Source organism: Sarcophilus harrisii, chromosome 3 (genome assembly GCF_902635505.1).
Source record: "Sarcophilus harrisii chromosome 3, mSarHar1.11, whole genome shotgun sequence".
Lineage (NCBI taxonomy): Eukaryota > Metazoa > Chordata > Mammalia > Dasyuromorphia > Dasyuridae > Sarcophilus > Sarcophilus harrisii.
In genome coordinates, this window is record NC_045428.1 from 260,777,204 (window position 1) to 260,797,770 (window position 20,567).

At 31.9% G+C, this 20,567-nt stretch overlaps 1 protein-coding gene across 10 annotated transcripts in view; it reads left to right on the top strand.

The window, feature by feature from the left end:
• DMD (dystrophin) overlaps positions 1–20,567 on the top strand; it is a 2,285,006-nt gene that overhangs the window by 1,725,527 nt on the left and 538,912 nt on the right. For all 10 annotated transcript variants that reach the window (XM_031963631.1, XM_031963630.1, XM_031963635.1 and 7 more), the window contains one exon: positions 7,675–7,829. In XM_031963631.1, the coding sequence (XP_031819491.1) occupies positions 7,675–7,829 (155 nt within the window). The remainder of the gene's footprint in view (positions 1–7,674; positions 7,830–20,567) is intronic.

Here is a 20,567-nt window from a genome sequence, read left to right on the forward strand (position 1 = left end):
ATGTACAGCTTGTTTTTCAAAAAATATAAAATACATTTAATTTGTTGGTTCCAAAGCTGGCCTACTTATCTATATTTCCCTCTGAACCTCCATCTGTTCTGTTCTGAGCTGTAATTTTTTTTAATGCTTCATTGATGTACTTCTTTTATTTTCCTTTGCATCCCTATTATTAACTATTTCCCAACCCATCCATCCCCCAACCCCACAAAAAGAAAACTCTTTGTTAAAAATAAGCATACTCAAACAAAATCTACACATTGGCTACATATTTTTAAAATTATGTTTCATTTTGTTCTACTCTTTTCTCATCTCTGTTTAAATGTGGAAAGCATCATTGGTCCTCTAGAGTCAAGGTTGGTCATTACACTGATAAGAGTTCCTAAATATTTCAGTTATTTTTTTCTTTTCATTGTCATAGAGATTATACAAATTGTTCTCTTGGTTCTACTCATTTTATTTTGCATCATTTTATACAGATCATCCCAAATTTTTTTCTTAATTTTTTCCTTTTGATATTTCTACAGCACAATAATGTTCCATTATTTTCAAATACAGTAATTTATTTGCTCAGCCATTTCCCAATTGATGATCCAATTAAATATCACAACAAAAAATGATACTATGAATATTTTGTACATATAGGTAATTTTCATATTTTGTATAATTGGGGTTCATGACTAATAGTAATGATTTGGTCAAAGGATATGCATAATTAAGTGACTATTAGGAAATGCATGCAAATTGCTTTACAAAATAACTGCACCACTTCGTAGCTCTATCCACAGTACATTTCTGTACCTATCTTCCCACAGCTCCTCTAACAAATGGGTGTGAAAATCTCAGTAATTTTCATTCTCTTATTATTGGTGATTTGAAGCATTTTATATGGTTACATATATAAAATTGCTTTTCTTTTGAAAACTCATATCCTTTGACCATTTATCTCTTGGGGAATGGCTTCTGTCATATGTTATATGAATAAATTTCATATACTATTTATTCCACTTACATGGCCCAATTATAAGAAATAGTACATTTCAACTGGGTTCTTCATTCTATCTCTAGTGTAACTTTTTTTCCTTCATTGCCTTTCCTCCCTTAAGTTCACCAGAGTAAAACAAAAGCATCCTCAGATACTTATGTTTATCTTACTTTTATCTATTCTTTTATGATCCTTGAAGGCATAGGATTCTGAAGGGGCACTTGTTTCTTCTCTCAATGTTATGTTACAAAGACTTTGTCTTAATTTAGTGTTTTTCAATATTCTGATGTATTTATCTTTCTAAGTTTTAAAAACAGTTGTTTAGTAATGTTAGAGATCCAATAGTTTAATATTAAAGTGAATAGGAAAAATATTCCATACTAGATAATTTTAATTTACAGAAGATCCATTAAAATATTGGTGTGTTACCATTAAGTTATCCTTGAGAAGTTTGGAAGTAAAAATTTCAAAGTGCTAAGTACCTTAAGGCAGGATAATTGTTCATAGTGACAATGACCTTTGTTTGGTCCGAAATGCTGCAGAAAGAAGGTTATTTTATTTGTGGAGAAGAGGATTTGTTTGTTTTTTACAAAAGGAGTTTTTTTTTTTTGTTGTTGTTTTTTTTTTACACGAACGAATAACGTGTTCGTTTAAAACTTCCTTAATGGTCCAATAAGGACCTTAACCTTTCAGGTGTTATTCAAGGCTGGGTGGAATTTGTTTGATTTTTTTTTAATCTGTCTTTCATCCTTGAAAAATCTTGGCATTATTCAGTGAAGGTTAACTCCCAGTCAGGATTTCCTTAGTTATAAAAACTAACTTTCAATGTGAACACAAACCTAGGGGGAAAATATATTCATGGGCATTTTTGCTATTCAAGCATTAAAGCATGCCAAAAAAGTGATGATGTGAAGTCAGGCTTCACTCACTTAACTACCTTTTTGCTAACAAGTGCCTAATTTATCTTGCCAGTTACTGTTTCCTTCATAGTCCTCTGAAAACTCTAGCACATTTTTCTATTCATGTTTTTCAATTTTGATTTATAGATTTGTTTGGCACCGGACAGCTGATTCCCTTTATCAGAAAAGGACAAATAACAATTAAGAGTCATGGTAGTTCTCAAGATCATTATTCTCATTGGCATGCTTTTTAAAAATTGCCAATCATATTAATAAAGAAAATATGTTATTAATTTCATGGTTTTTGTTTTTAAGCAAGTAGATATATTTGTTAATGTTAAGTTCGTTAAATTTTTCTTAACTTTCATTACTCATATGAATTTGTATGCATTAACGAGGGAGTGCCAGCTGTTCAGAAAGTAAGATACCAAAGAGGGGGAAGGTGGCAGAACAAAAATATTGCTCTCATATACTGTGCTAATTATAAATTAATTTGAGCTAACAAGTTCTTATTTTAAAATGCAAACATTCTTGGGGAGACTGTACCTATTTGTATTCATACCCTAAGGTGAATTCCTTTAATAATAAAATCAAATAGTATTTTTTTTTCTTTCCTGTTAGCTGAAACCATCCTCTTGAGAGTTTTGACTTGGAGAAGAAAGCTATTTGAGAGATTAGGGCTCTCATAGACAGAGCTAAATCTGGATGGTCTTTTGGTGCATGGGGAGTAGAGTGAGGAAGATAAGATACTAGGAAATAATGTAGGGGACATCAGGATAGAAATTCGAATGTACCAAATAGAAATTCAGTTTATGATTTTGAATCATAAAACTCATATTAGCTGTAGGCTCAATGTGTCATCGAAGATAAGATCTTGTGTCACCTTGCTCATACATGATATAACTTAGCAATATTTATTTTACTGTATTGATAACTAAGTTTATCTGAATTAATTGGTTATATTTATATAAAAATAACAAACTATGACTCAACATAGTTTTAATTAATCAAATGTTCTAATTGTAAATTTAACATATATACCATATACATTACTAATTTTTAAAGATCTAAAAAACACAATACTTAAATTCATGATTGTGAGTATTCTCTATACTAATATGTGTGGCTACTGCTGCATGCTTTATAGAATGATATAATAATAAAATGTTAAAGTAATAAGAAATTTTACAAATGAGGAAACCTGGCCTAGGAGGTGACTTGCTAAAGTCAAAGATCTACTAAGTGACAGAGACAGAAGTCAAAGTCAGGTCCTCATTTGACAGGTACTGATAAAATGGATGCTATTAAAAAAAAAAAGGACATTCAATACAGAAAAGAGTTGGAGAGCATATTGATAATATTTAGCCTGGAGAAAGGAATCCCCAGAGAAGATATAATTTTAAAGTATTTTAAAATCACGCATGTTAAGTAGGAATCAGAAATATTCTCTTTGGATCTGGAGAGCAGGATGAAGAGTAATAAATGGAAACACTAGGTAGGCAGATAGTTTGTTGTAGAGTATATTCTTATTCAGGTATGGGTTAGATTGGATAGACTTGAAATCCTTTCTAACATTTGAGTTTTTGTGATTTTTAAATTTTGAGTTTAAGACCTCTCATTCTGTATGATTCTTATCTATGTTTTCCCATAAATCCTCCATAGAGAATAAACGCAGCGTGTGGTAGGCTTTCCTCTGGTTCTTCAAATTTTTTGAGAGATTCTGAACAGGTTCACTTGATTTTGAGAAGCCACAATCAGATCTTTCAGAGAGCATAAAGATTATCATTATCAATGTTAACACAGTACTTGGCACATAGTCAGTATTAAATAAATGTTTATTGATTGATTGACTTAGAAATCATCTCTGTTTGCTATTGAATTTGCTTCCATAGTTATTCTTATTATCCTAAACCATAGGGTAATTCAGGGCTAAATTTATTTATTTTTTGTTAATTAAAAAAAAGTTTAGCCTTTCAATCAATTGAGCTCTCTGCAGTTTTCATCATTATTTAATGAACTAGAGAAAACTTCCCCATTAGTAGTTATTCATATCTCCATGTTAAATCTCTTAATCACTTAGGATTAAATAAATATTAAAATAACTGAATTTCTAATTCATTAACAATGAAATAAATAATTAAATAGTCATAGAAAATAACAGGATATTTTAACTATAAGACTGATTTTGATGAGTCACTTCTGTGAGGAAGTTAATTGCATTTACTTTGTTTGAACTTAGCCTTATACATTATGTCATCCTCAGAAGATCAATCTCACCTCCTAAAAGTTAGAGAAGTACTTTTGGGGGGGAGGTCATATCTACCCAGATCTTGTATCCAAAAAGCTTGTGTTTTGGGTCTATATAACAGTTTTGACTGTACCCACTCTTATTATTGAATGTTTATATTTGAGGGCTAATATTCATTCAAAGCAATCTTTTCTACTTGATAGTCACACAACTGCTTATCTTTATATCCTTATTTGAACTCTATAGAATGTAAACCTCACAGAGACTAGTGGAGGAAACCATACTTTTTTCCTAGTTCTTTCTTTCTAAATGACTGAAGAAAATTCTTTCTAAACCATTTTCAAGTTTGTTTCTTTTTTTCTTAACTAATACCTCAAAATATTGTTTGCATCCTTATTAATTCAAATTGAATGTAAAGAATAGTCATTTCTACTTTGGCCAGAAACTGAGTATATACCCCTCCCAGAATCATCCTTTTATTTATTTATTCATCTTGATCTTTTTTTTTTTTTTGAGGGGGGGAGAGAGGACTAGATGAAAGAGGAGATTCTTTGCCTCAATGACTACCTAGCCTTAATCACTGAATAGGTATAGCCTCAGTCAGACTGAGACTTGTTGAAGACCTTATTTTTAAAAAGCTGAAGTTGTCCATTTCATACAGGGTCATTTCCAGTCATCCTGATCTATATCTTGCCAGTGGATCCAAATGGCTCTGGAAGGGAAAGTGAAGCAGGTGGCCTTGCTCAGCCCTCCCTCACCTAAATCCAGTTCACCTGCATATCATGGCATTCCCTCCTTGATGTCATGGTCCTCTTCAAGAACAAAGGGCAAGTGACATCACTATATCACCAGATGACTTCACTTGTTTAAAAAAGGAAACAAAGATACATATAACCATTCATAATATTTTGAGTATAGAAAAATTCACAGGCAGAATGATTTGTACTTCTCAATACAATATCCTATTCACTTGAATGGAAATATTGTCCCACAGCACTTAGTTCATTCAGAGCAACAAATGGTATTTTTTTTAATTTTCATCATCTCCTTTGTAAGGAAAAAAAGATTAAATTAAAAGATTAAAAACATAAAAAGTTAAACCCATTAAGAAAGAAGATTTCCCTATCCTCTGACTTCTCTATAGGCATAACAGTAAAGCAGCCTCTTCACCTTTTCTGAAGTTATCACTTATGATGTGATCCTCACTCCAGATTTATTGTGCATAAAATTCTCATTATGTTAATTCATCAAATGATAGTAAAGACTATTCTAACAAGAAAGAAGTTCTAATCTTTCTCACTGTCCTCTCCATACTTTATCTTTAAAATCCTCATTTATCCTAATTAAACTCACAAACTTCCTAAATCCACAGAGAGAAGCAAGTTATAGAACAATAGTTACAGCTATCACTCCTGGTTTCTAAGTTGTTAAAATGAAGATAATTGTCCATATGGCTTCTGTATGGCTTTGTAAACAAATGTTATAATTGCATAACATGTATGTAATACCTCTTTATCTTTGCCCTACCACAAAGATTATGAATACTATTCCTTTACAAACCAAATTAAATATACAGAAAAGCAGTTTGTGCTAGAAGTTTGAAGACAGCTAAAAAACAATCTCCAATAAGATTAGGTATAGGATATGTCTTTTATATGTGGTATATAGAGATCTACATTGAATGTGTGAGGTCAGAGAAGGAGAAATCAAGATGAGACCTTTCTCACCAAACTGTCTTGTATTATCTTATAAAGAGAATTTGTTGAAGAATTTTTTAGTACTGGCAATACAGTACATTTTTGAAAAACTATTCCCAGAGAGGACAAAGAAAATAGACTACTCTGGCTTATTTTCTTAAATATTGAATTTAACTCAAGGAAAAATGTTAAAAATTCTTAAGAAACTTGAATATATATGTCAGCATTTCCATTCACACAAAAAACAGTTATGGAGCATTGTGTTCATAATTGTAGGTCACTGACAATGTACTTTCCCTATAATTAAAATTTTATTAAAAGTCATATGTATCTTTGATTTATTATTGCTTTCATTTGTTAATAAAGTCCATGAATAACTACTTTTAGAAAAGGATATTTCTCCATGTTATTTAGTAAATAATATTTAATAAAATAAGGAGAACTTACAATAATTCCTAAGAAAGATGGAAAATTTAAATGACACTATTCCATCAGACCCCTACGTTGCTAAAGTATTCAGGGTGATAAGAACATCTAAGTTGTAGGTTGATAAGTGACTTACAAGTGAGTTTGGTCAGCTTTGAAAATCTAAAATTCCTTAAAACCTACTATAATGGAGATCTGTAGTTGATTTTGAGCCAATCCATACAAGTCAGTGATTTATTGTATTCTCTTTTTGGATATCTGTTATTTTAATTAGTTAAATAAATTTTGTAGCACAATATATGTCTTGATCTTCTTTGTCACAGGGATCATAGAATTACAGTTTAAAAAGACTTTAGAAGTCATTTGGTTCAACTCCTTTATTTTACAGATGAGAATTCTGAAGCCTAAGTCATTTAAAGGATTTAACTAGAGGTCACAAGGTAGTATAAGGCCGAGCTGAATCTTAGAATGATAAATCCAAGATTTGCTCTACTTTACCCTGAGTTTCAGAAGACGAATGAAGGAAAACTACATACTATATTACTTGAATTTATATTCCTGCTTTCCATTAGGAACTGAAATCATATTTGTCTTGTTTTGTTCATCCATTTAGGGAACTCCTGGCACAGCAATTCCCTCTATTTATAGTGACATTTTCAAGTTGCCTGAGGCACTCAAAGTGCCACTTAAGTGCTTTATAAGTGATCACATGGCTTAAAAAAAGATTGATTGCTAAGACTTGAATCCAGGTCTTCCCAACTCCAAGATCAGCCTTCTATCTTCCTACAGCATACTATATCTTGGTACAGATCAATTTTTTGTAGGTATATATGTGCAAACTGATCTCAAAAAAAAATAAAAACCACAAAACAATATACATAAATGAATATTATAATTATTTTTATTCAACAATGTTTGTATGCATATTTAGTTCTTTTCCAGTAGATGGCACTAATTACTTAAACAATTTGGCCAGTTAATGAAGAGAAAAAGAAATACAGCAAATAGATAATCTGACTTTTGTTCAGATCTTGGTATATGTCATAATGTCAAAAATCAAGTTTGGCAATGTATTTTTAAATGGATTTTGTTCAGCTTTTTTTTTTTTTTTTTGGTTCAATATTAGAAAATTTAAAAAGTTAAGTACATATTCTTGTTATTCACATGTTTAATTCTGAGTAACAGACTATTTGAATTTTTTTGTCTTTATTGAAAAAAAAACTAGATTGTTAGATTTTATGATGGGAATTTGGTTATCTATTTTTGTCATGACAGCCTAACTTACTATATAGGTTATAAAACAAGTCTAAAGTTGTAATCTACAAGGTATTAAAGAGGTACTTTAAGGACTCTAGAAAGCAGATGCAGATATGCCTAGATGACTTGCATCAAGTAATCTTAATTATGATTCTCTTCTTGCAGCAATTGGCAAAAGAACTACGTCAGTGGCAGATAAATGTGGATGTGGCAAATGACTTGGCAAGAAAACTTCTCCGAGATTATTCAACAGATGATACCAGAAAAGTACAAATGATAACAGATAATATCAATGGCTCTTGGGCTGACATTAATAAAAGGTATGATTTTTTTGGCTAAGAATATTAGAATAAGTGGAAAACCAGAAAGATTTGTTGGAAATTTTTGCACAATGGGATTTTTTGTGGTACTATGACTGTATTTATATACCCTGCCCTGATTATCTAGGAACTTGAGAACATTAAATCATGATTAAATGAATTCAGAACTTTAAAGCCTAAATGGACCTTGGAGATTGTTTTCTTCAGTCATCATTTTACAAATAAGAAAATTGAAGCCCAAAAATATAAAGTGACTTTCCTAATGTCACACATCTAGTTAGTGGCAGAATTAGAATTCAAAAACCTCAAAAGATTCAATTATAAAATAGGTCATTTAATTCAATTATAGTCAAAACAATATCTGAATTACTATCCTTAAGTTTCTTGATAGAACCACATCTTCCTATCAATATTTTGAAAATTTTGTTTTATAGGAAAACTGCATTTGGGCATAGTACCATTCTTGTTTTCTCCAATATAGTATTCCCCAAGTACATGAGATAAAATGATGAAGGATGTTTTGAGAATCGTATTTCCTCTTATTCATCCTATATTGTAAAGAAATCTGGATGTTCAGAGTATCTAGACTTGAATTCTGTCTCTTACCATTTGTATATATAATATTTCCTACAGAAAATGGCAGTGTAGAAGAGTATCATTAGTATGATATTGGAGGTGCTTTCAGAGAGAAGAATGTATAAGGAAAATATATATACTATGTTTTGCTTCCTGTCTTTGAACATCACATATGATTAGTAATTGTTTATTATTTATTATATTATATATTATATTAATAAAATATTTTTTACTGACCTTAGAATGACCTGGCTAGATTGAAGGTATAAAAATGTTTATGGGATTTGAGACAAGAAAGAAGATCTTAAGGTTCCTGCTTTACCTGTAGGCTCCAAAGTTTTAGTTACTAGCTCCACAGAACTCTGTGTTAAGCAATTGTCCATTTGTTCAAATCATGTTTAGCTCTTCATGACCCCATTTGGGATTTTCTTGGCAAAAATGCTGAAGTGGTTCATTATTTTCTTCTTAAACTCATTTTACAGATGGGGAAACTGAGGCAAACAGAGTTAAATGATTTGCCAAAGTCACACATCTAGTAAGTGTCAGATTTGAACTCAGGAAGATGAGTTTTCTTGGTTTTCCATCTGGCATACTATCCACTATGTCATCTAATGGCCTGAAAAAAATGAGGCATAATAAATAGGCCCTGGGAATACAGCTTCTTCTTGATTGTTTAATATTTACATATATCAGAAAACTCATCTGGCAGTTTATAAAGGAAATATGATCTTTTTTTTTTTAAATGGAGACTATATAGAAGATCAAACTAAAGTACAGAAATTTATTAGTGAATCAAATATTGGGGATTGAAGTTAACATAGCAACTAGATATATCTGTCCTAAGCCACCCTTCTTTCTACATACTAAGATATGTAAATACTAGATACTTTTTCCAGTACCTCTTCAAACTCACATTCCTGTCAAACTCGCATTACTTCTTCTGATTACATCCAAATGTTATACCACAGAGGATTTGGTCATTTTCTTTTAGGGGAGGGGCTCTAATATGTATTTACTTCTTTTATTAACACATAACTCCAGTAGAAAGAAATGTCTAGTCACCGTTCACAGAAGGTTTACAATCATTGAAAAAGTTATTTATGGGTCAACATCAAGGAGAATTTGTGACTTAGCTGAGTATTTGCAACTTCTATAAATAAAGATGATTGCTGTCTTCAAATTTGTCATACAATAGTAAAATAATAATAGTAAAGTGTTGTTCTTCAGTCATTTTAATCATGTTTTCTTGATTTTCTTGGCAAATATACTGTCTGGCTCATTTTACAAATGAGGAAATTGACTTAAGGGTTAAATGACTTGTCCAGGATCATACAGAAAATAAAAGTTTAAGGTCAGATTTGGACTCGGGGAGATAAGCCTTCCTAACTCCAGACCCAGCATTCTATTCACTATGATACCACCAAGTTGCCTCCTTATAGAAAAGATAGAGGAGAAGATAAAAACTCTCTACTGTTAATTTATTTTTTTCTAGCAAATGTTGCACTGGGGCAGCCAGGTGACACAGTGGATAGAGCACCAGCCCTGCAGTCAGGAGGACCTGAGTTCAAATATGACCTCAGACACTTAACATTTCCTAGCTGTATAGTCCTAGGAAAGTCACTTAATCCCAATTGCCTCAAAAAAAAAGTTGCACTACTGTTCTGTTCAGAAGAGCATTGAATTGTACTGTGGTTACAGGTTATAATGAAAAAAAGACAGACCCCATTTTAGTACTAAGTGTTCTATGTGACCTTTAGCAAGTCATTTAATCTTATCTCACACAGAAAATGAAGAAGTTGGTTAAAAGATCCCTAAACTCCCAGAAAAATAATAGTTTTTCATTCCATTACTCTATCTAAATACATAATGCTATAAAAGATAGCTGTACATATTTATAATAAAATTATGATGGAGTGTAAATGTTCAACTATTTTGAATAAATTTCAAAGCCTTGTATAGTTTTCACTGACTTGTCTGACCTTCTCCTTATAAACCTTAATTAAACACGAAAGAAAACAAATCTCATTTATTTTTGGTTTTGATTATATCAGAAAACTCAATCATAATATCAAAGTAATTAAAGTTTCCCCATCTTAAAATTTTATGTTTCTCATTTAAAATTCAACAATATAAAACTGAATCTTAGATTTTACTGCTTTAAATAGTCATCTAATTCAGTAAATTTGGGGTATAGATTTATACAGCATGATTCACAGTTTTAGTGGTTGGCTATAAAAATAGCTTTCAGTAATGAATTGATGTCTAACCTGAACAGTAAAAACCTATATAATCAGAATGCTTTCAACAAGAACTCTTCCTAGTTTAAAAAAATCTTGAGTGTAGATTTTTTTCTCAAAGATATGAGAGAACGTTTTTTAAGCAAACCACATTTCGTTATTATTTATCTTTCCTTTTGCAGTTGAATTTGTAGCCTTAAAAGAGAAGTGAGCATTTAAATCCTTAAATAATTGTAGATATCAAGGTTCTAAAGATGTGAGTAATACTAGGAAACTATATAGTTAACTAGAATCAGGATAAATTTTTCATAGAGCATACTGAACAAAAGTTGACAATATTCCAAACTTAGTAACTAGCATTTATATAGCATATTAAGATTTACAAATATTTTATATGTCACCTAATTTTGTCCTGATAACAGTTCTATTAAATGGGTTCTATTATTATTGCCATTTTGGGGATGAAGAAATTAAGATTGAGAGCAGCTAAATTACTTGGAGAAGTTTGTACAAGAGTCTGAGGCAGGACTAAACTAAAATTTTGCTAACTCTAAATCCAACACTTTTATCAACTGTACTACCTAGCTATATGGGTAATAAATTTGGCCTTTAATAATATTGGAACAATATTTTCTGATGTATTTTAAAGAAAGTAAGAGCATAAAATTTGATGAGACTTAGAATAATAGATAGAAGCCTCTTGGTCCAAAAGTCAGGATGAGGTAAAGGTATGTTCTTGATCTAGTCAATCAAACATTATGATTAATCCAATTAGCATTCAGCCATCATATTATTTTAGAAATGTTTAAAGAATTTCTCAGTCCATAGCCAAGAAAGCTATATTGGTTGGGAGGAAGGATGAATATAAACACTACATCTGTGATGCAGACAGTACAACTTGTAAGGAATTTCAAAGAATCTAAATTTGCAAGTGAAAAGACAAAAAAAATATAATCCAGAAATAATAAATGGCATTTGAAAAGAGATATTTTGTGTGTCAAATGGAGTCTTAAAAAAAAGCTTTGTGGGTACAAACCAAAATATTGTTCAACCAGTATCACCCATGAAAAACGGGCACCTAGTCAGAAGTAACTTTCCGTCACTAGATAGCTTATACTCAATAAAAGAGAATTTTACATATAATTCAGGTAGAAACATCACTCACTATTATCCAAACCTCTAATTTTTGATTCTACACAAAGTTTGCTTTATGCAAAATTTTGATTCTTTGAATGAGGCGATTATTAACCCTGTGCAAATGTTTCTGACATCATTTTTCCTAGAGGTATAAGTCATGCTGGACATGGTGGTAAAGTATAGAAGATGAACTTTTTATATCATAGAGACTGACCTCGAAATTTTCCTTTCCCCTGTATCACCCTCCGATTCAGATGAGTTACAGAATGAAAATGCACCAAAGCAAATAATCCATATATTTCTAAAGAGAAGTCCCTGTTAGCAAAAGAATCTGCACTTTTAGTCCAGATTTTTCACCTTGTAACCCATTTAAGCAAATATCTGGTTTCCCTGAACTTCTGCCTCATGGAAGCCGTGTTGCTAAAACATAATTCCAGAAATATGAAATACTGCAATCTAATTTTCATGAAGTAGATATGAATTTATGAATTGTGTAATATTTGATGGATATTGAAGATTACTGTGGGAAGCCTCCAAGGATTAAACTTCAAGAGTTGCCATCTGGTTGATGACTTTATGATGACACTGTCATGAGATTGCATATCTTTCGCTCTGCCAAAGGATCACTGTTTAAACAGTGAATGAATATTGAGTATTGAGGTGGCATCTTATTTGTTACCTATATGAGGGCTTAAGTGTCAATTCATAAAGCAAGGTAGGAGCTAATGTAGGAACAGAGGCTTCACATTTTATATGATGGAATTGTAGGGTGGCTGACAATAGAACTGGCAAAAGATGGAATCAGGGAATCTCAGACTTGAAATGGATTATAGACTAAGAACAATAACAAGGCAAAAAAAGGAGGGAAGGAAGGAAGGAAGGGAAAGAGAGGGAGGGAGGAAGGAAAGAGATATGACAGCTGGTGGTCCTAGAATAGGTGGGAAAGATAGATCCAGTGATTATGAATTAGATGAACTGTCCAGAAGTCATATGTGCCTCAGGCCAAAGAAACAAGTACCAATGGCAATCACAAAGCTATGAGTCAGAATCAAGTTTTATACTTAAAATTTATTTTATTTTTAATTTACAGAATAAAACAAGGATTTCCTTAAAATAATATAATAAAATAATGATTGCACATGAAATTGCTTATCTATTATGTACAACTTGCTAATTTTTAAAATACATAATAAAGTTATAATGTATTTTTTCTTTCCTTCCCCAGCCCTAGAGATGACTATTAGATACAAATAAGTATATTCATATTTTATATATGTGTGTATGTATAATATAGGTATCTATATAAACATATATATGGATATATAAATATATATGTAAAATTATTTTGTACATACTTCTATTATCAGTTCTTTCTCTGAATTAAAATAGTATCTTTCTTCATATATCTTTTATAGTTTATTTGAGCATTTATAAGTCAAAATAGCTTAAAGTCATTCCTAAAATTCCTAAAATAATCTTGCTGTTTTAAAAATTAAAAACAAACAGAAGTACAGAAGACCCAAATACAAAAAAAGAAAGAAAGAAAAGAAAAAGAAAAAGCCATTTTATTCCAATCAAATATTCATGGATTAAGAAATCCCCAATATCTGAATATGGCCAAAGCAAAAAGAAAATCCAGGTGTGAGACACTTTTAAGGAGGGACTCTAATACATGTGACAGTATTTCTCCCTTAGACACAGGAAATCTTACATGGTTCTTATGGAGCCAGTCCCAATTGGGGATCAGGACTCTTTAGGTGACTTTAGTATGTGAAAACAACTTATCAATAAATATTTATTAAGTGCCTACTGTGTTGTCAGATACTGTGCTAAGTGCTAAAGATACAAAATAGGAAAATACCTATTTCCAAAGAACTTATAATTGAAAGGGAGAGACAAATAAGCAAATAAATACAAAGCAAGTTATATATAGAAGGAATAAAAAAATAACAGAAGGAAGGCACTATAATGAAAAGGGATTACAGAAGAACAAGTAAGCAAAAGCATTTGCAGACAATCTTGACAAATAGACATTATTGAATATAATTCTCCCTAATGTTACTGTTAGTTCATTGATAACAAAATTCCATCCAATTCTATATCAATGATCTAATGATACAAAGAATCAAAATGGGTTTTCTGGTTCTTTTCTATCTTCCCATCCATTATCCAAAGCAAATTATGTATATATTGACTAAGTGACAATTGGCTAATATCTTAATAATCTAAAAGGTTGGGTGAAAATTGTATTAACTAAAGAGGATTATATTATAACTGAGAAATGAGTGAGTGGCTAAGAGAATTGTGAAGTAGATCCACAAAATTCAGGCTTTCCTTAGGTGACTGCTTCTTTGCTGGTAAAATTAGAATTCTAGTTAGTAGTTACACTGTTAAATTTCAGAGTTATTGTTGTATTTTCCTTCTTTGAGCTATATCTGAAGTTAGACATGACAAAGAGGAGGATTTGGGGTATTAAACAAAATGACAGCTCATTTTAACTTGAAAGCACAAAAATCTTAAGTGCATTTATTTGAAACAAGAAAATAATAGCTGTTCTCTCCATTATGGTACAGTTTTTATAATAAATTCCTTCCTGGACAGTTATATGTAGCTCCTATCAACCTGAAGTCACATTGAGTTAGAATTTGGACTTAAAGAGCTAAAGCTTTTAGAGAAATATTTTACCTGAGGGGACAATGTTCCATAAAATGATTAAATACTAATTAAGCATTGTATATAACATATGCAAATGTCACATAATTTATCCCCCAAATTTGATAATCCATAGTTATGTATATATGTGAGTACCAAGGGCCAGCTGAAGACATTGAGAAGCATCTGTAGTTATTATTTAAATATTCAGTAATGACAAATTATTTGGGATCATGAAATAATCAACTCAATCACTGGTGAATACCTTTTCATAATAATAATAATAATAATAATAATAATAGCTAATATACATATGTTCACTCATTTGATTCTCACACTTCTATGAGGTCCCCAAATCATCCCCAGTTTATAGGTCAGGAAACTGAGGCTAAATGCAGCTAAGTGCTTGCCTTAGGTCACATAGCTAGTAAAGTTACTAAGACAGTTTTTGAACTCTTCTTCCTTACTGCAAATTCAGTGTCCTGTTATACCATCTATCTGACTCATTTAAAATAAAAGTGATAATTTTTTAGGTTTTCTTCAATATTTGTATACCTGACTCAAACTATACAAGCATTTTAGCACAGAGCAAGGTCAAGAAATAAAAGTAGCCACCATAAAAATAGCAAAGCTGTAGAAAGCTTTGGATACTTTCAAGTGCCTACTGTGTGTCAAGTACTGTGCTAAGGATACAAAAGAGGAAAACACCTATTTCCAAAGAACTTATAATTGAATAGGGGAGACAATAAGCAAACAAATACAAAGCAAGTTATATATCCTTCTGTATATTTGAACTCAGGTCTTCCTGATTTCAGGGCTGGAGTTCTATCCGCTGTGCCAGCCCTGAAATCAGGAAGACCCGAGTTCAAATCTTGCTCCAGACATTACCTAGCTGTGTGAACTAAAGGAGTCACCAAACCATGCTTGCCTCAGTTTCCTTATATGTAAAATGAGTTGGAAGAGTGAGACATGACTACAACACTACCACCATCACAACAACAACAAAGAAACCAGATTAAGTCAATTAGTTCTTCTAACATACCTCATATCTTGTCTCTTGGTTTAATACTGATCTCCTGGGTTATATCTCTGTTCCTGCAACTAGTTTTCCAACTGGTCTCACCCCAATGGATTTCAATGTTTTTTATTTGTACTTGTTTAGCCTCTTCTTCTCTGCAGGTTTTTGCCTTTCACTATTTTGCATATACCCAAATATTGATACATACCAGCCCTCCCCAGGTTTAATAAGTTATTTATACATTACATGTTATATATAATATTCTTTAAATATGCATTATCTATAACATATATCATATACAGTTTGATCTATCTTAATAACTGAATTACATTTAATCAGTAAATGTTTATTAAATGTCAACTATGTGCTGGACACTGTGCTAAGTAAGTGCCAGATAATGAATGACTTGTCTGTTTATGAAAATTATATATATATAAAACTCCCAAATGATGAAGCTTTCTCCTCATAACTATTCAGGAGACTTTAATCTGAGTATTTATGGTAGTACCATCATATGTTTATTTGTGTTTAACAATGGCAGCATGGTTGGAATGAATGAAGGAACAAGATTCATTACTATGCATGTTCTATTTTAATTATTAAAAATTATTTTCACAACTTATATGGTAGGTTCCAATAGTTTTAAAAGAACAACTTTAATGTTTGAAGGCAAATGTCTCATCCATCAACAGGCATATCATATATTTGTGAATTTTTGACATGTTTGTGATGCCATTTATGTGGATACCTCTTCTACCAAAGCAAATGCCAACTTCTTCAAATCTTAATCTGTATGGTTTCCTCTCTATATTTCCTCCATTGAGAATTCCAGTTATTGCTGAAGTCCTAACTGTGGCTCACAATCATGAATCCTATTTGAGTTATCTTTTATCTTTTCCTTCTCATTATGGGGCCAACCACTCTCCCTTTGCAGCCTTATTTCTCCCTAAAAATGTCTTCTAAAACCATGGTGGCAACCTGTCTATGATCATTATGCATTTTTCTATTTCCTTTTATGTAAATTATAAATTTGATTTTTCTGAGATTTTTTACAACTATGATCAGATAAAATATCCATGTTAAAAGAGGAGAATTTGTAGCATTCGGTAGTTTAGACAATTGATTTCAAATACCATGCAGATTTTCAAATGCTATCTAGTCAAAAAGCCTTCTATTCTATTCTGAGCACAGCATACTGTTAAGATTGACTGTTAACTCAATAGACTACTCACACAGCTTTATATCATTTAATCTGTATTTTTCACCTACTCTGTCATTCCAATTTTTCACATTTCTGTATGATTCACTGAGGAGGCTTTGTCCTGTTATGGGGCCATGAGTATAAGGGTATCTGCAGACAAGAGCATTAAAAGATCAGTCACGAATCCTATTGTTTGGTTTCTGCACTAGACTAAGGTACCTAGGGCAGTGATAAGGAAAGATAGCCATGTAAAGAAGAACATAAAGCACCTTAGGACGTTTGTTTCTTACTCAAAAAAGTTAGAGGTTGTCTTTGTCTGCTTGGAAGGAAATTCTGTCTACTTAAAAAGCATCTGTCTTTTGGAACTATTTAACCTCCATAGCAGATTCTAAGACGTTAGGAATTCCACCAATTCTCTCCAATAGATAGAATGGTATATGTAATATAGAACCTCAAGTTTTTGGTCTTGAGATTATACATATGCATAAACCAGATTCTTGGGTATGAGGGGAGAGGACAGAAGGTGAATTGTCTGTTCCATTTTATGTCATCTTTCTTGAAGTAATTAAAATGTTTCCTGCTTGTGGGATTTGCATGCTAAGGGAGATATTTAGAACAATATCATTGATGATTTATAGCAATGGAAAATTACCATGTAAAGTAACCAAGTAGCCAATTTCATTCCTACCAACCCTCTGCAACCCTGCTATGGCTGCAAATCAGTAGAAGCAGCAGCTGCTGCTAAAATGACCATCAAATTATACATATCACCAAAAGAAACCAAGATGCAATAGTCTGTGTTATAGTGAATTGAAGCCCTTTTAAATTAAAAAGAAATCAAGTCTTTCATAAAATAAAAATGTGGGAAAGCATTTTTGGCTTTAAATTCAAAACTGCCATTTCTATGACAGGAAATCTTCCTCCAAATACACCCTACCTGCTCCAATGAATCACTAATATTAGCAACAAACAAGCACATTTCGATTGCCCCCCTATAGTATTCTGTTTTCTCCGCATCTGGTTCCTTTTCAAATGAGTTACTTTAAAAATAGTTCTAATAGGCTATGGAAAATGAGATCAATTTTTTTTTTTCTTGGAGAAAATTGAGAGCTATTTTGAGGCTAAGTGGACATTATCATCATTTGACTTATAATTACTCCTTCAATTTCTATCTCCACAAGTATTGATAGTGTAGCTTTTCTTGGAATTGTTGGCTTTAGTTCAACTGGAAAATATATTTTCCTTTTTTGTAAAACTAATTCAAATGGAGTCTGTATTTTTTAAAAGAAGATTGTAATAAGGAAATTGGTAAGGGTCCAGTGGTATTTAACATTTTCCAGGATCTAAAAACATTTTCAATTTTCATGAGTTTTTATTTTCATTTTTGTTCACTTACTCATTTTACTGGGGTAAGTAGTAACACAACATTTATTAAAATATTTACTATATTGGAGGATTCTGGGAAGATGGCAAAGTAGGTCAGAAATTTTCAGTTGCTCAAATTTCCTTCACAAATAAAAGACAGAACACTTCAGAGGAAATTTAAAGCAGTGGAAATAAATAAAAGTAAGGGTAAAGAAGCAGTTTTTCTCTTAAAACACCTTGAAAAGACCCAAGACCTGATTTTCAATGCTAGAGATTTGGCCCGAGTGAAGTGCAGATACCTCCTGACCAACTGCAAAATCAACAAACAACAGTATTCGGAATAGCTGGGATTGAGAGACAGCTTCAGCCCTGCAAATTTTAATCTCAGAAACAATGTGAGGGTCGGATGGCTGAATAGATTGAAGAATTTTCCATTGTCAAGGACACCAAGAAGAGCTCTGCTGACCAGTCAAGCCCTGATTTGGGCTGCTACTTCAGAGGAAAAGGAATTAGCATATACCTGGCAGAGGGTAGGGATCCTGCTGGCTGAGGGAACTTGCAGGAGAACAGAGTCCCTGGTTTCATTTTCAGGGCAAAAAAGATCACAGGGAGCAAGATCAAAATTGCAGGACAATGTGGCTGGGGGCCCTAGATGTGGCTTACAAGTGGAGAGGAGAGCCCAGCAAGACTTCAGGAAATAACAATAAAAAGGACCCGAGGCTTGGGGCAAGAACTTTATCACTAATGACTACTAAAAACAAAACAAAAATAATAATAATAATAATAATAAAAGCAATGAGTAAGCAAGCAAAGGAGAAAGAATCCAACCATTAATAGTTACTATGGGGATAGAAATATTCTGGGTTCATAATCAGAGAAAAATAATGAAATTTTAAAAGTCATTCCTTTTCCGATGAGAAACATCAAATGGTCCCAAGCATAAAAACAGTTTAAAAGGACTTTAAAAATTATATAATAAAGATCAAGGAAAAATTATAAAAATAAGAGCAAGACAAGAAAATCAAGAAAATTATGAAAAGAATGTCATCCACTTTGAAATGGAGAATCAAAAACTTAAGAAAATAATTTCTTGAAAACTATTTGAGCAAAGGGAAGCTAATGATATTCTAAGATACCAAGAAACAATAAAAATTATAAATGAAAAAATAGAAGATGTTTCACATTCTCTATTTTATAGAGTTCACATCTAGCTTCAAATATTTACTAGCAGTATGATGTAGGCAAGTCACTTAGCCTTAATTTCTTCAACTTTATAGTTGAAGACAACAATAAAACTTACTTCCCAGAGTTGTTATGAGGTTCTTCTTGATAATATTTATAAATGGCTTAACAATGAGTTCCTGGTACAAAATTGGCACTTAATAAGTGGTTTATGCCTTCTTTCCTTGCTTTCTATCTTCATGTTTTCCTAACTTCTTTCTTTTCTCCCTGATTTTTTGGAATTCCCAGTACAAGTTTTGAAAAATGTCAAGTTAATTCAGGTGATAAAATCATACTACATGTAAATTTAATAAAGTAAACTAATGAACCTACAGAAATAGTTTGTGACAAAGTAAAATATGGTCATTTCAATAAATAGCAATATTGAGTATATATAAAACCCTAGCAATAACTAAACAGTCGCTGACCTCAAAGATTTGTATTCTATCAGGAGAATATAATGTATATGTTGCTGCTGTTGTTCAGTTTTCAGTCATGTCTGACTCTTTATAATACCAATTAGTGTTCTCTTGGCAAATATATTGAAGTGGTTTGCCATTTCTTTCTCTAAGTCATTTATAGATGTGGAATTTAGGAAAACAGGGTTACATGACTTGCCCAGAGTCACATGGGTGAAAGTTCCCTTATCATCATCAATTCTAAAAGAAGCAAGGCTTCAGGGAGTGCCAAAAGATAAAAGAAGAAAGAAAGTAGTTTAAAACATATGGAAGTCTATTCATTTTGAAACAAGAATTCCAAAAGGCACAATAGAATTGATGATGTTCTGGTGAGGGAGGTTGATATAGATGAAAATATGGGAATAGGCTGGGGTTGATGATTGTAGTTTGTTCAGTAGAGGTTGAATATTAATGAGATAGAGAAATAGAAAAGGAGTGAAAGTTTTTTATCCACTTGGGATAAAACCATATAGTGGTCTTAGTGTGACCTGATGATGAAGACAGGTAATTAGAAGGGCTAAGGCTGGTCCCTGAGATGTTGATGAAATCCTCAAATGCCAAACCTCATGAAAGGTAGTGTTTCTACGCCCTAAGAGGCTTCTAGAAACCAGCCTTAAAAATGCAGCCACAGTGAAAACATACTTATTTCAGAGACAGTTGTCAGTAATTATTTTCACATAAAGGAAATTCAAGCAACATATATAATGGCAACACCATGAGTTCAGTAGTGCTGGTGAATGTTCCCTGACTAAAGGGCTTCTATTTAGTAAGTTTTCATGGGAACATCACTATAGGGCTGGAATTGTTTAGGAGGTTTCTTTTTTTTTTTTTTAATATATATTGTATTTTTTTTACATTCAATTTATTTATTTA